At 44.6% G+C, this 15,279-nt stretch overlaps 1 protein-coding gene across 6 annotated transcripts in view; it reads right to left on the bottom strand.

Annotated features, from left to right (window-relative positions):
- Positions 1-15,279, bottom strand: part of Tcf20 (transcription factor 20) — a 102,972-nt gene that overhangs the window by 15,200 nt on the left and 72,493 nt on the right. For 4 of the 6 annotated variants that reach the window (XM_026394297.2, XM_026394294.2, XM_026394296.2 and 1 more), the window contains exons 3-5: positions 14,394-14,487; positions 3,492-3,541; positions 2,372-2,499 (exon numbers count right to left, since the gene is read on the bottom strand). In XM_026394297.2, coding sequence (XP_026250082.1) covers positions 2,416-2,499; positions 3,492-3,541; positions 14,394-14,487 — 228 coding nt within the window. In that variant the 3' untranslated portion in view covers positions 2,372-2,415. The remainder of the gene's footprint in view (positions 1-2,371; positions 2,500-3,491; positions 3,542-14,393; positions 14,488-15,279) is intronic. The other 2 variants (XM_026394298.2, XM_026394300.2) reach the window with 2 other exon arrangements.

Raw genomic sequence — 15,279 nt, 5'->3', positions numbered from 1 at the left:
CACCCCATTGTCCCTTCCCTGTCTGGGTCCCCAATAATGGTAGTTCTTTGTTCTCACCATGGACCCCAAGGTGAGCACTCCTTAAGAGCAAGAGTATTTTCTGTCCCTGATCACTGGGGTTTCTACACAATTCAGCAGTATACCCTGGGCCTGAAAGATGGCAATCGCCCTCAGTATAACTGCTGAACTGAGAAACCAGTAAAAGGAACCTGCCTTGTGGGAATGGCCTATGGAGAGAACATTCCAGATCGACGAGGCTGGGTGCAGTGTCCATCCTTTCTCTCAAGAGGTGACTGCTCCAACCTCAATAAACTGAGGTTTCCCAAGTGATGGGCCAGGTCCTGCACTCAAGCAGTGCTGCAGCCTGGGGAGGATGGAGGGTGAAGCTGATCATTCAGCTCCAGAGCTGAGGCCTTGTCAGCTGGGAGGTCCATGCATTCCCAGACCCACCTACCAGGCCCAGACTTTCTTTTTCTCTAACACATGCTGGAATTCAGGACAAAACCAAAAAGTGCTAAATGACAAATGGCTCTTTCCTTAACCAGCCCTTCTAGGACACATTTCAGAAATTCTTCTCATGGTCTTCCACAGAACTTGACTCTAACTGTCTGGGACAGGTGCATCAACACAGATGTGTTGCCTAGGCACAGCATTATCTCAGCCCAGAAAAGGGCCGATGCAACATTGGTAAACCACCCACACTGCTGCACACTGCTCTGAGGGCTGATCAGAGGGGTCCAGGAGTACAGGCAGGAAGAGTAGCCCAGTGACTTCTAGAAGTGCAGTAGCCGATGAGGACGACTTACTGCAGTCCACAGGGCTCCGTTTGCTCATTTGGTTCCTGTGACCCAAGAACCAATCACCTCTCCTGCTCTGCTCTGCTCCCTGCATTGCCAACCCTGCTCCCTGCAAGAGGCAAAGAGAAAAGCATTACAGCAAAACACTCAGCACCCCAGTAGGAAGCACTGGGGAGCCCCCACCTGGGCCCTGACCTATTTCACAGCAGGGCCACAGGGGCCTTCTCTGAGGTCAGCACTGGGCACTGCTTAAGAAACAAACACCTTCTCTAAGGAGGAAAACCACCATATTCTGGGATGAACTTGACTTCCCTCATATTACTATTGGTTATTTTAGAGAAAGGCAGAAACCTTTTTAGTTGTAACTCAGGATTCTACAGAGAACATTCAGGGATGTGGTACTGCCCAGAGGAACGGTCTCTGTGGCTATGGGGGTGAGAGTCCTGGAGGCCACACAGAAGCCTCCATTTAGAGAGAAATAAGCCCCCAGAGAACACCTCTAGGACCGCTGCAGCCACAAGTGCCAGCTACATTCCCTTCTCCTTTCTCCTCTTTATATACTACTGGTCCTCAGCCCTCAGTGGCTGCATGGGGCAGGGAGGGTGAGAAAGCAATGTGGCGGAGACGCCCTGTTGTAGATCCCTCAGCCCTACACCCCGTTTTTCACAGGAGCAGGCTGGCCATGCCCCACATGCTCAACGGTGCAGCCAGATCTCTGGAGATTTTCAAGAGTAAAATTAAATCAGATGCTGAAGTCTACTAAATCTCTGAGAGGATTTTCCTTCTCTTTGTACTTCTGCGAAAAGGAATCTTTCATGGTACTGTGGGAAAAAAGATTTCAAGTAGGAAAACTTAAAGAATGTTCTGTTTTTCAAAGGAAAACATACTAAAAGCTTTACAGAAACGTGGTCAATTGAAAAGAAGAGACCTTTGGTTTCACCCTTGAGGAGAAGGAAACAACAGGCAGATGGCAGAAGTCCCCTGCCCAAAGGGTCATCCAAAAGATGGTCACAATGCCCTCAGGACCACCAATCCTGAGGCCTGCTCCCCAGCAGTCCCGAAGGGCTGACTTCAGAAAGTCACCCTGGGGCTGGGGTTGTGGTTCAGCGGCAAAGTGCTTGCCTAGCACATGTGAGGCCCTGGGTTCGATCTCAGCACATAAAAAAAATAACAACAATAAATAAAATAAAATTATTGTGTCTATCTACAACTAAAAATATTTTTTAAACTTTATTTTATTTATTTACTTTTATGTGGTGCTGAGAATCGAACCCAGTGCCTCACACGTGCTAGGTGAGCATTCTACCACTAAGCCACAACCCCCCAGCCCCCTAAAAATATTTTTAAAAGTTAAAAAAAAAGAGTCACCCTGACCAGCTGGCAGTGGACAGGTTTGAAGCCCTCACCACATTTTGGGGAGTGAAGAAACAACTGGAGAGCCATTTTATCCACCTGGTGCTAGGATCCACACCACTAACTGTTGGTGGTGCAGCCTGGGGCCAGCAGGAAGGCAGACGCCACAGCACCATTGGGAGCCAGGCAGGGGTGGTGGAGCCTGGCTGGCCCCGACTCACCTGTGCTTGCTGTCCTCTCCATTCCCACGCGCACACTGCCCCCCTCACCCCCGCTCCGACTGCTCTGTGCTGAGGCTGCCTTTCGCGGTCTTGTTCTGCAAGGGGGGGAGAGGGCACGGAAGGGGAGGCTGATGCCAGCAGAGCCATGAGGAGACATAACAGGGACAGAGGAAAGAGTGTGGGAGTCAGGGAGGGCAGAGGTGAGGACAGGAACAGCACATGGAAAAGGAAGAAAAAGCAGAGTCAGTACTGAATGACAAACAGGAGATACCCAGATAGGGCTTTCTGAGGCAAAATGTGACCGTTAAGTAAAAATAAAGAGAATACTGTCAGGCCCTATGATCTACCTCTGGAAATATTTTTTAAAAGAAAAATCATAAGCATCCTTCAAAAGTGTTTTGAGGATAGACATCTCCAGATGTCCTCTTTGTAATACTTTCTGGCCATACTTGGAGATTGAAGACTGTGAGCAGCCAGTGACCACCAGGTGTCAGTGTGACCTCAGCCAGACAGGGCGGTCACTGCAGGAAATGTCGGGTGGCAGTGGGTTCCAACCCAATCCTTTCCTGGGGCTCTCCATCCCTATCTTGATACCTTGGAAACAGCCCATTCACATCCTCATCTTCCACCCTTCCCAAAGAGATGGCCAACAGACCCTCTTTTGGGAAGTGGGGCAGCAGTACCCACTGACTTGTATCATCAGGTTGCTTCTGCAGCAATACAACCTGGAAGAGACTGAGTTTTCCCCGAAGCCCTGGAGTCAGTGCCTTTGCTTCCACAGCAGGCCTCCGATCCCTCTTACCACATGTCAACCTGTGAACTGGGGTTCTAGTAAAGTCCAAGTCAGTTTCACTGAGTTTGATCTTTTAATCTCTCTTAATGAATGGACAGCTCCCCCGCCACCTTCCCCACTGCCCCCCACACCACATAGTGCCAGCCCCTATGCCTGGGGTCTCCCTTCAGCATCATGCCTCTCTACCCTCCCAGAGCCAGAAGCAGGCCAGCAGCCCAAGGTGCAGGTGGGAACAAGAATGGATGAGTTCCTCGATGCCTGGGCTTTAAGTTAGGAAACCACCCCAAGCCCCACTGCGAACACAGGCTCTGGGAGCCTCTAACTCACCTTGTGCTTGGGGCACCTCACCGAGAAGTTTTCCTCATGTAGCAAACAATCTGCAAGAAAGAAGGGGACAGATGGAGCCTATGTGCGTTGAAACAGCCAGACCCACATGTGGCCCCTTTCCAGGATCAACAGTGTTAGACCTGAAAGCAAGAGGCCCCTGCACTGTGATTTCTTTCTGTTTTTTTTTTTTTTTTTTTTTAGTACTGGGAATTGAACCCAGGGCATTTACCCACTGAGCCACATCCCCAACCCTATTGTTTTGTATTTTAATTTTGAAACAGGGTCTTCAGGGTCTTGCTGAGGCTGACTTTGAACTTGCGATTCTCCTGTCTCATCCTCTAGAGCCATTGGAATTACAGGAGTGAGCCTCGGTGCCGGGCTTGCACTGTGATTTAAAAAAAAAAAAAAAAAAAATATATATATATATATATATATATATATTTTAGTTGTAGTTGGACACAATACCTTTATTTTATTTATTTTTATGTGGTGTTGAGGATCAAACCCAGGGATGCTAGGTGAACGCTGCCCCGCTGAGCCATAACCCCAGCCCCTTGCACTGTAATTTCTAAGAGGAAAACATCAGTAACACACCAGATGAACTATGGTACCTTAACATGATAGAATATCAAGTCACTTAAAAAGTTAAAATTTTAAAGTAGTTAATGATGTGGGTAAACACTTATGATATAAAACTGTTTGACCAACCAAGAAATACAAATGTATAGGTACATTCTTAATTTCATTAAAATGTTTTACATGCATACAAAAAAAAAAAAAAAAAACCTGAAAGGAAATCTACCAAAATATTACAGAGGTTCTCTTTGGGTAGTATTACAGGTGATTTTTTTTTTTAAAAGAGAAAAAGAGGGGGGGGGGACGGAGAGAGGGGGGGAGGGAGGGAGAGAGAGAGAGAGAGAAAATTTTTTAATATTTATTTTTTGGTTTTCGGTGGACACAACATCTTTGTTTGTCTGTGGTGCTGAGGATCGAACCCGGGCCGCACGCATGCCAGGCAATGGCGCTACGCTTGAGCCACATCCCCAGCCCCAGGTGATTTTAATTTTATTATTTTGTTCTGTGTTTCCATGATGGCTCATATTTAATAACCAGAGATAATCCCCAAATAATTTTTTGAGGGGAGGGTACCAGGGACTTGGAGACACTCAACTACTGAGCCACACCCCCAGCCCTATTTTATATTTTATTTAGAGACAGGGTCTCACTGAGTTGCTTAGTGCCTTGCTTTTGCTGAGGCTGGCTTTGAACTCATGATCTTCCTGCCTCAGACTCCTGAGCCATTGGGATTACAGGCATGTGCCACCACACCTGGCCAAATAATGCTATTTTAACAATTCTCAATTCTAGGTTAACCCCACTCCACAGGCTCATGGCAAAGCCTCCTCACAAAGACACCTGAAATCTAGAGGCATTTCTCCTCTATTGAGAACCCAGGTGGTCCTGAGAACCCTGCTGTCACCTGCATCCCACAATCCCTGGACACACAGGAGACACCCCCAATACAAATCACATGATCTGCACTGAATGCTTCACAGGAAAGTAAAATCCCATGAGGGTGCTTTTAATCCTTGGAGGAAAAGGGATTTATTCCAACTTTTGACATGTGACAGCATTCTCAATGACAGCAAGGATGCATCTCCCTCCAGGCGAGTCGAGCTCCATGTACAAGGCAGGGCATGGAGCTGGCGAGAAAACCCAGAGTGAGCCCACCCTACACACCACAGCTTCTGCAGGCTGGCAGCCAGGTCACTGGTGCAGGACATAGTGACAAAATGGTAATAAATACTGATTCCACATTCTCAGAAATCTCCTGAGCACCATGGCAGGAGGCAGCCTTGTTGAGTTTATGATTTAACTGGTTTAAACCTAGATCCAGATTCACAGCCTGTGTACCCACAGATTTCAAGTGAAATAGTTGTAAGCAAAGGAACACTCAAATGAAAATTTTTTAAGTCTTCAATATCCTGAACAAATCAAAAAAGGAAATTTCAGAACTTGTCCAAACTAATAACATCACTACATGGCCTTGGGAGTTTTTGACTTATAGAGAATGGGCCGGCAGCCTTCTCTGCTCCCAGGGCCCAAGAACTCATCGAGTCATCGTCACTAACCTCCAGGCCCCTTTCCCAGCAGGCAACTAGCATGGCAGTAAATGAAATGTGTTAATTTAAAACCCACAAGTACATAGCGTGACCAAGGCTCCTGCTGTTCCAATCTGCCAGAGAGTTTATAAACAGCAGGAGACAGACAACTGGAGCTGGGGAAAGCACGTCCTCCTCACCTGGGCTCTGGCAGTGCTACATGGCAATCTCTACCCTGGGCCAAAAAGAAAGTACAGCATCATGGAGCTCGGCCACTCTGATGCCACAGAGGCTTACAGAACCAAAGATGGGGGTCATGTTGTGGCAAAGGGTGCCATTAAAGGGAGCACAGGTGGCTCAGTTCCCCTCAGAGCCACAGAACAGTGACCAGATGTGACAGACCACTGGTAAAAACGTGTCTGAAGTTAGGGATGGGCCGGCAGCCTTCTCTGCTCCCAGGGCCCAAGAACTCATCGAGTCATCATCACTAACCTCCAGGCCCCTTTCCCAGCAGGCAACTAGCATGGCAGTAAATGAAATGTGTTAATTTAAAACCCACAAGTACTTCCTGAGTTAAATGCAGGAAAGAAATAAAGTATATACTAAGGGCAACTGGGACCTACTGCCAGGTACTTTCGGAACAGAAGTCTCCTAGAGAAACTGCCAGACACAGTGCCCACCTCTGCCCCAAAGGAACACTGTATCAACAAGTGCTTCTTTTAGTTCTTGTACATATCCACAGGCTGTCAGGAACTGCAGTTCCTGCCCCTAGCAGGGTCAGAACCAGTGAGAGAGCTCAGAAACCTGGAAGGACATGGGGGTGCCTCTTCTATCCTGTCTCCAGTCAGGTCCTGCTCAGGGCAAGAGTAAAGAGCAGGAGGAAATCTAGTAAGTGCTCTCTGATTGGAACAAGCGCCTGTCCCCTTCAGTGGCCAGCCAATATCAGTCTCCTTATATGTTTTCTTTGAAGAAAAAGAAACTAACCCTACACTATCCAGAGGGCCTGGTCAGTATTTCCACAGGTTGAAGTAAAAGCAAATAGCTTGCTGGATCATGACATAAGCTGGGAAAGACTCACAAGGTGGCCAAGTCAAGATAGCTTCCAGAAACAAACACCAACTCCCAGGACAGAATGCCACTTTCCTTTCTCTTTATTAAAGGCCGAGTGACTTTGCTGAGCTCCTCATCATAAAAAGTACCATAAAGCTTCTGATAGTCCTGACATCTACACAGACCCCAGGCTGAGGAGAGCAATCTCAAGGATGAGGTGAAAAGAGGAGTCTAATGTCCTTTGGATCTGCTGGGCATCAGATACTATCTCCAGTTCAGCTACACTCTACCTTAGCACTACTGTCTTCCACACAGCTTTGCTCAGGGGCAGGGTTAGGCTCTTGAAACACATGGAGGGGAATAATGGGGCACTGGGACTGGTTTTTGTGATGCAGATGGCTTCCCCTCCACGATGGGGGCAAGACCCTCAGTAATCCAGAATGGTCCATACAGGGCTTTGCCTCTGCTACTGCAAGATCAAAGTCTGCAGCAGAAAGAGCAGCTCTGAAATGCTGCTGCAAAGGTGGCTGCAGAGTAAAATTCCCAGCTGTGTTTCTTCATGAGAGTAAAAGGAAAATCCCCTCCAGGCAAGATTCTTTATGCACAGTAGAATTATTAATGAGCTACCACAGCCCTTTTTTCCGTCTGTCTTAATTGTTATGGCTCATTGCATTAAATACATTAAAAAAATTTTTTTTAAGCCAGAGCTCATGTTCTTTTTATTGCATCCTCTACCTGGAGCCAAATCCTGTGCCTGTGACATAACAAGCGGACCACAACTGCTAACGAGGATGTCAGAAATGCAGGACCAGTGTCAGGTGGGGGAAGCTGTAGGCACCAGAGATCATTGTAAGACAAAGATTCTGTTTCCATGGAGACATCCTAGCAATAAAAGTTTTCCCTGCGACATCAACAGCTCTTTAAAGGTTTGGGTGGTTGACAGCAAAGCAGAGATGAAAATGTTACACTGTTCCTTATTCCACTGAGAGATTAGGGCCTCTTAAACTCAGGGACTCATCTTGGTTATGATTAAAAAGAAAGTCAATCAATGAATAGCTCTTTCCTGGACATAGATCTACACAGAGCAGAAACTCCTGACTGAGAAGGCCATGGAGTAAATACAGGCATCTATCCCTAAGAGCAGTGCAGGCCTTGAGTCCCTGTGACAGGTCATCAAAAAGACAAATGCCCATGTGTATACTCTTGTGAAGCTGCTTCTTTGGTCCCAGCAGAGTCCAGCAGCTAGGGGACTAAAGCTGGAGGGCCAAAGACCACCTTATCCTTTCACTGGATGTTTGGCCACCAACTGCTGTTAAACAGAGATGCTACCAGCTTAACTGGGCAGGCACATGACAGGCTGGATCAGAGAAAGTGACAGGTATCATTTGCTTATTAACCCTCAACTAATCAAGGAGGCCCTGCTTCTGGCTGTGGGGTGGGGAGGTGGCCTGGGTAAGCATCTACTAGTGGGCGCTCTTGGCTCTCTTCCCAACCTTCTGCCTAGACTTGATCAAGGTAGCTCTAAGGCCGCTGTCCATTAGCGAGTTACACACAGCCACTCAAGTGAAAAAAAGTTAATTTCCTCAGACCCACTAGCCATATTTCCTTTCCTTTTTCTTTTCTTTTTTTTTGGGGGGGGGGGGGTTGGGTGGATGACCAGGGATTGAATTCAGGGTTACTTAACCATTGAGCCACATCCCCAGCCCTATTTTGTATTTTATTTAGAGACAGGGTCTCACTAAGTTGCTTAGTGCCTTGCTTTTGCTGAGGTTGGCTTTGAACTCGAGATCCTTCTGCCTCAGTTTCTGGAGCTGCTAGGATTATAGACGTGCACCACCATGCCCAGCCCACTAGCCACATTGCAAGTGCTCAATGGTCACATCTGGCAGTGGCCATCATACTGGAGTGTGCAGATCTAGAGCACTTCCATCATTGTGGAAAGATCCCCTGAGCAGTGAACTTTATCCCATGAGAAACCATATACAGGAGGCAGCCTGGGAGGGGGAGCAACAGAGCAACCACAGCGGGTGCCTGCTGTGAGCCTGTCTGCTGACATGGCTGGTGCCCTGCTGCACAAGAAACGTGATGGGAAGGATGTGGTTACCCGTCTGCCTGCCTGGATGCTCAGCCTAATATTTCTGAAAAGAGCCTTAGTGTGGGAGACCACTGCTTCTCAGCCACTGTCTGGAAAAGCCAATTTTTTCAGGATTTCCCATAATAATCAAGAATCCAAACATAACATCCAAACATAACACTTAGAATTCTCATTTAAAAACCAGGAAGCAGGGCTGGGGTGGTGGCTCAGCAGTAGAGCACTCGCCTGGCATGTACGAGGCCCTGGGTTTGATCCTTAGCACCACATTAAAAATAAAATAATGGCATTGTGTCCAGCTACAACTAAAAAATAAATATTAAAAAAAAAAAAACCAGGAAGCTTTGAGTGGAAAAAACAAACACCAGAACATTCTGATGTAAAAAGGTAACACAATGAAAACAAGAAAAGGCAACTGGGCAACTGGCTGGCTCCTGAAAAAGGAGGTACTTTTGCAACGGAAGTCTCCTAGAGAAACTTCTGAAAATGCAGGACCACAACCCAGGGTGAATAGCACAGATCCAAGACAAAAACATTCAGGGCAAGAAAGAGAACGCAAGGGACACTCTAAAATCCAAACTCTCTGATACCTGAAGACTCTCTACTTCTTCCCTATATATCGATCTGGTCAAATAGCACCCCGGCCACCAAGCTGCCCTTCAGCATGAGCACTTGGGCACAAGCACCACACTTCACAAGAATCTAACTTTGAAGTAAGCATTATTCTCCCTTCTGTTCTTTTTGGTGGGGGTATGTGTACTGGGGATTGAACTCAGGGGCACTCAGCCACTGAACCACACTTTCAGCTCTATTTTGAATTTTATTTAGAGACAGGGTCTCACTGAGTTGCTTAGCGCCTCGCCATTGATGAGGCTGGTTTTGAATTTGAGATCTTCCTGTCTTAGCCTCCGGAGCCGCTGGGATTACAGACATGCACTACAGTGTTCTTTTTAGCTGCTCCTCCTTCAGAAACTTGGAGAAGACGGAAGAGGGAAGGGCAAAAAGACAAGGATGGGAAAGGAAGGGGATGTGCTTAAGCACTAGTGAGGGAGCTGATGAGACTTCTGCCCTGGAGACAGGTTGAAAGGAACCCTGAGGTCTCTGCTTGCCTGCTGGTGCCTGTCCACCTGCTCCACACCTCTCTCCATTTTTACTCCCTCCATCTGATGGGAGGCATTATGAGGCTGGCTGGGTGAAGGTCTTGGGAGACTCAAGTTGAGAGGGCTACTTTCCCAGGTTGCTGCAGCTGTTGGACGCAAGCTTGCCCCACTCATTGGCAGCGCCTATGCCCTGCAGAGGAGTTTCCTTCCTCAGCAGGCATCACACTGCAAAACCCGCCCGCTCCATCCCAACAGGTGAAATGCAGCCACTATGTGATAGACAATTGATTTATAATAAAAAGTACTCATTTTAGTTTTCATTCCTGTTCCAGGCACAGAGCTCTGAAAACCCTTACAATTTCCTAAAAATACGAGTGCTAGGAGAAGCTTTTTTTCCTTATATCTGGACTTTACTTGGGCTCCTGATACATAGCTTCTAATCCCTCAGAATTTTCCAGGCAATAGGAGTGTCTTTCATGGGTTCCTGGATGGGGACTGGTCATCAGAAAAAACAAGCCATGATTAGAAGATTAGAACTTTCAGCTCCACCCCTCTTTCTCTGGAGAGGGGAAGAGGGGCCAAAGATTGAGTTAATAATCAAACATGTCTAAGTGATGAAACCTCCATAAAAATCCCTGAACTGTGGGGTTGAGAGCTTCCTGGCTGCTAAGTACATGGAGGTTCCTGGAGGGCAGTGCATCTGAGGAGGGCATGGAGGCTCCATGTCCTTCCCACGTGCCAATGCATCTTTCCCATTGAATTGTTCCACTGTAACCTGCATAATAAATGGGTAAAGATAAATAAAGTGGGGCTGGGGTTGTGGCTCAGTGGTGGAGCGCTCGCTTAGCACATGCAAGGCCCTGGGTTCGATTCTCAGCACCACATATAAATAAATAAAATAAAGGTATTGAGAACAGCAAAATAAATATTTGGGGATAAAAAAAGTAAAGTGAGCTGGGTATGGTGGCACACGACTAGAAGGCTGAGGCAGGAGGATTACAAGTTCAAAGCTAGCCTCAGCAAGTTAGCGAGACCTTATGTCTAAATAAGATATTAAAAAGGGCTGGGGATATGGGTCAATGATTAAGCACTTCTGAGTTCAACCCCCAGTACCAAAAACAAAGTAGAGTGTTTCTTGTAGTTGGTTCCAGCACATTGATCAAGCCTTAGAAAGAGGTCTTGTGAACCCTGATTTATACCTGGCCATTCAGAAGCACAGGTCACAACCTGGGGCTCGAGAGAGGCATCTGAAGTAGACAGTTTGTGGGACACAGCCTTTAACCTGTGGAGTCTACACTGACTCTGGTTAGTGCAGAACTGAGTTAAACTGTAGGACATATAGCTGGCATCTACTGGAGGACGTTTGATGTGTAGAAAAACAGAGTATGGAATATATGGTGAGTAGCATGAGGTTAGTCTTTCCTATCTCACACAAAACACTTCATGATAAAGACATTCCACAAACTGGGACTAGACTGGAACTCTCTCAGCTCTATCAAGAATACATAAGGATAAACCCAGCATGGTGGTGCACACTTGTAATCCCAGCTTTCTCATGAGGCTAAGGCAAGAGGATTGTAAATTTGAGATCGGGCCAGGCAAGGTACAGTCTCTATCTCAAAATAAAATAAAAAGGGCTGGGGATGTAGCTCAGTGGTACAGCACCCCTGGATTCCATCCACAGTAATACAGTGGGGTAACCAAGAATACCTATGAACAGCTAACACCATATTTTTTAGCTAACAAGATCAGAATGTCAGCTCTCAACATTTTTAGCCTAAATTTTACTGGAGGTTCTAGCCAGGGCAATGAAGCAAGAAAAAGAAATAAAGAGCATTAGATCAGGCAGGAGGAAGTAAAACTATCACTGTTGGTAGATGTCATGATTTTGCATATAGAAACTCATTATAAATTACCAGAACAAAACAAGTTAAACAAAGTTATAGGATACGGGATCAATATTAAAAAAAAAAAAATCAATCTATTGAAGTTTTTTTTGTGTGTGGGGAGACTGAACCCGAGGGAGCATTTTACCACTAAGTTGCATACAGCCTTAGTCCTTTTTTTTTTTTTTTTTAACTTTTAATTTTGAGACATTCTGACCAGCTGAGGCTGGTCTCAAACTTGGCAATCTTCCTGCTTCAGTCTCCTGAGTTGCTGGGATTACAGAGGTGTGCACCACTGCACTTGCCAATCCACTGTATTCAATACACCCTCAATGAATAATGCAAAAATTAAGTGTAGGACTGGGGTTGTGGCTCAGTGGTAGAGCACTCGCCTACCACGCATGAGGCACTGGGTTTGATCCTCAGCACCACATAAAAATAATAGACAGATATTGTGTCCACCTAAAACTAAAAAATAAATATTAAAAAAAAATTTAACTGTAAAACGTATACTCTGAAAACCACAAAGCTGTGACAGACCAAAATCGAAAGGTCAGTCCATGACCATGGACTGGAAGACATAATACTATTAAGATGACTTTACCTGATATTTTATCTATAGACTCAATGCAAACCCTATCAAACTTTCAACAGTGTTTTTGTCTGTTTGTTTTTCCAGATATGGCTAAGATGATCCTAAAATTCACATGGAACATCAAGGGACCCAGAATAGTCAAAACAATCTTCAGGGGAAAAAAAAAATTGGAAAACTCAGTTTCAAAAGCTATGTTTTATCAAAATAGTGGGGCACTAGAGACAGACTGAAAGTAAGTTCATACATCCATCTATGGTCAATCAACTTTCAATAAAAGTGCCAAGATCATTCACTGAGGAAAGAACAGTCATTTCTACAAATCATGCAAGGACAACTGGATATCCACCTGGAGAAGAATAAACTGGCCAATAATAAATAAAAATAAATAAATAAATAAATAAATAGATAGATAAATAAAAGAATAAACTGGGACCACTTTATATGATATACAAAAATTAATTTAAAATGGATCAAAAAATAAATTCAGGAGATAAAACTAAAAAACTCTTGGGGAAAAAAAGGTATAAATCTTTATTCAAAATCCATAGGTTTGATACGACACAAAAGAAAAACATAAGAAAAAAAATATATTAGACTTCATCAAAATTAAAATTGCTGGGCTGAGATTGTGGCTCAGTGGCAGAGTGCTTGCCTCACACGTGTGAGGTACTGGGTTCGATCCACAGCACCACATAAAAATAAATAAATAAAATAAAGGTATTGTGTCCATCTACAACTAAAAAAAATATTTTAAAAAAAATAAAATTGTTTGCTTTGGAGAACACCATTAAGAATGAAAAGAAAACTCACAGAATGGGAGAAAATAATTTTTAAAATTTTTTTTTTTAGATATTTATGGACCTTTATTTTATTAATTTATTTATAAGTGGTGCTGAGAATTGAACGCAGTGCCTCATACATACTAGGCAAGTGCTCTTCCACTGAACCACAATTCCAGTCCTGGGAGAAAATATTTTTGCAAACTAAGCTCCATAGGTGCTTGTATCCAGAAATGCAAAGTATTCTTAAAACTCAACAATAAAAAGACAATCCAATTTAACAATGGGCAAAGCAAGAGACACATATCATCATGAGCCATTAGGGAAATCCAAATAAAATCCACAATGAAATACCATTTCATACCCACTGGGATGACCACAATAACAGTAATAACAATAAAAAAGACAGATAATAACAAGTGTCGGCAAGGATGTGGAGAAATTAAAACCTAATACACCGCTGGTTGTGATGTAAAATAGTGCAGCTATTTTGGAAAAGCCTGGCAGCTCCTCAAAAGGTCAAACACGAGTTACCATACCACTCAGCAATTCTTCTCTTGGTTAAATACATGAGAGTACTGAAAACACATGTCCTCATAAAGATTTCTATGTGAATGTTTTACCGTAACATTATTCATAAAAATAAAAAACTGGAAATAACCCAAATGTCCATCAACTGATGAATGGATAAATAAAGCAGTATATATCATTTACAATAAAATACTATTTGGCAATAAAAATAAATAAAGTACTAATACATGCTATAACATGGATAAACCTTGTAACTAACTACGATATGTGAAAGAATCTGGTTACAAAAGGTCACATACTGTATGACTTCATTTACATGAAATGCCCAGAACAGGCAAATCTACAGAGCTAGAAGGCAGATGGGTGGTTGCGGGGGTGGGGGTGGGGGTGGGGGTGGGGTGTCTGGGGGGAGGGGAAGGAAGTTGAGTGACTCTAGATTGGTAGGAGCTTTTTTACAAGGTAATGAAAATGTTAAAAAAATCTACTGTGGTGATGGCTACACAACTGTGAGTACACTAGAAGACACTGAACTGTACATTTAAATATGCGAAGCACATGTGAATTAGACAAAGAAAACTGTTATTAAAAAATTACCAAAAAAAAATTACCCCATTTTACTCCTTCATATTTATTCTCTGCATTCTTTTAGAATTTACAAACAGAAGAGGTCCAGAAGAGGCAAAAAGAACTATAAAGAAGGGAGATGACCAAATTGTATGTCCTGTCCCTCTGGATGCCCTGGGCAAGGGTATGCGTTCTTAGCTTACCTGCGTCGATGGCACATGGGTAATGGTATCGGAAGGAGCAGCCTTTGTTGTAGCAGCCCAGGGTGGCGCCGGCCTCCTGGCAGTGGGAGCATTTCTGAAAAGAAGGAAGAAGCCAGGCATGTGAATATCCCAGATTTGCCTCTCTCCTGCTGGCCTTCCCCAGATCCTGCTGGCTAGACCTTGGCCAGTGTCTCTGTGGCTAGAGGAATCTCTGATGGCAAGATGGGCTGGTCCACTTCTCACTGCTACTCGCTGACCATGCACAGGAAAGGATTCACAATGTGTTTTAAGGCCAGTCCTCACTAATGATCTCAAGTCAAGTGGAACACCACACTGGGGCGAGACCACTGACCCTACAGCACGTGGCGGACACGCCAGAGAGTGGTGTGACCAGTTCTGCTGCTGATGTCCCTGGAGTCCACTCACTCACATGCCTGACACTCACTGCCATCATGAGCTGCCTGCAGATCCTGTGTATTTCTGCTGTGAAAATCTAGGGTAGGAGGAGAGGGTTAAGGTAGTAGAGATAAATATAAACCTTTTAGAATTAAAAGTGGAACTTAGTTTCTAGTTCTTATATTTATAAGATGTTATTTTTATTTTTGATCTACTTACCCCAAATGCCCAATACAAGTATATTTCCCTTTTCAGAAAATATGGGCTCCTGTATGGAAATGGTATTTTTATACATGAGTCCTATTTTAAATGCACTAGGAGAACTGCCATGAATTCCTGGCTAAGTGAGACATTATTCTGTAATTATGATGCTCCTCCTTATATGGTCAGGTTTTCTTAAAGTGGGGCACATCTCTGTGGTTCCTGTGATGTGGGCTATGAATGCTCTTCCTGTCAGCATAGGAAATAGGTGTCCCATCAACAACAATCA

The sequence above is a fragment of the Urocitellus parryii genome, chromosome 5, assembly GCF_045843805.1.
Source record: "Urocitellus parryii isolate mUroPar1 chromosome 5, mUroPar1.hap1, whole genome shotgun sequence".
Lineage (NCBI taxonomy): Eukaryota > Metazoa > Chordata > Mammalia > Rodentia > Sciuridae > Urocitellus > Urocitellus parryii.
The sequence above is the reverse complement of the archived record's forward strand: the minus strand, read 5'-3'. Positions and strand labels throughout refer to the sequence as shown.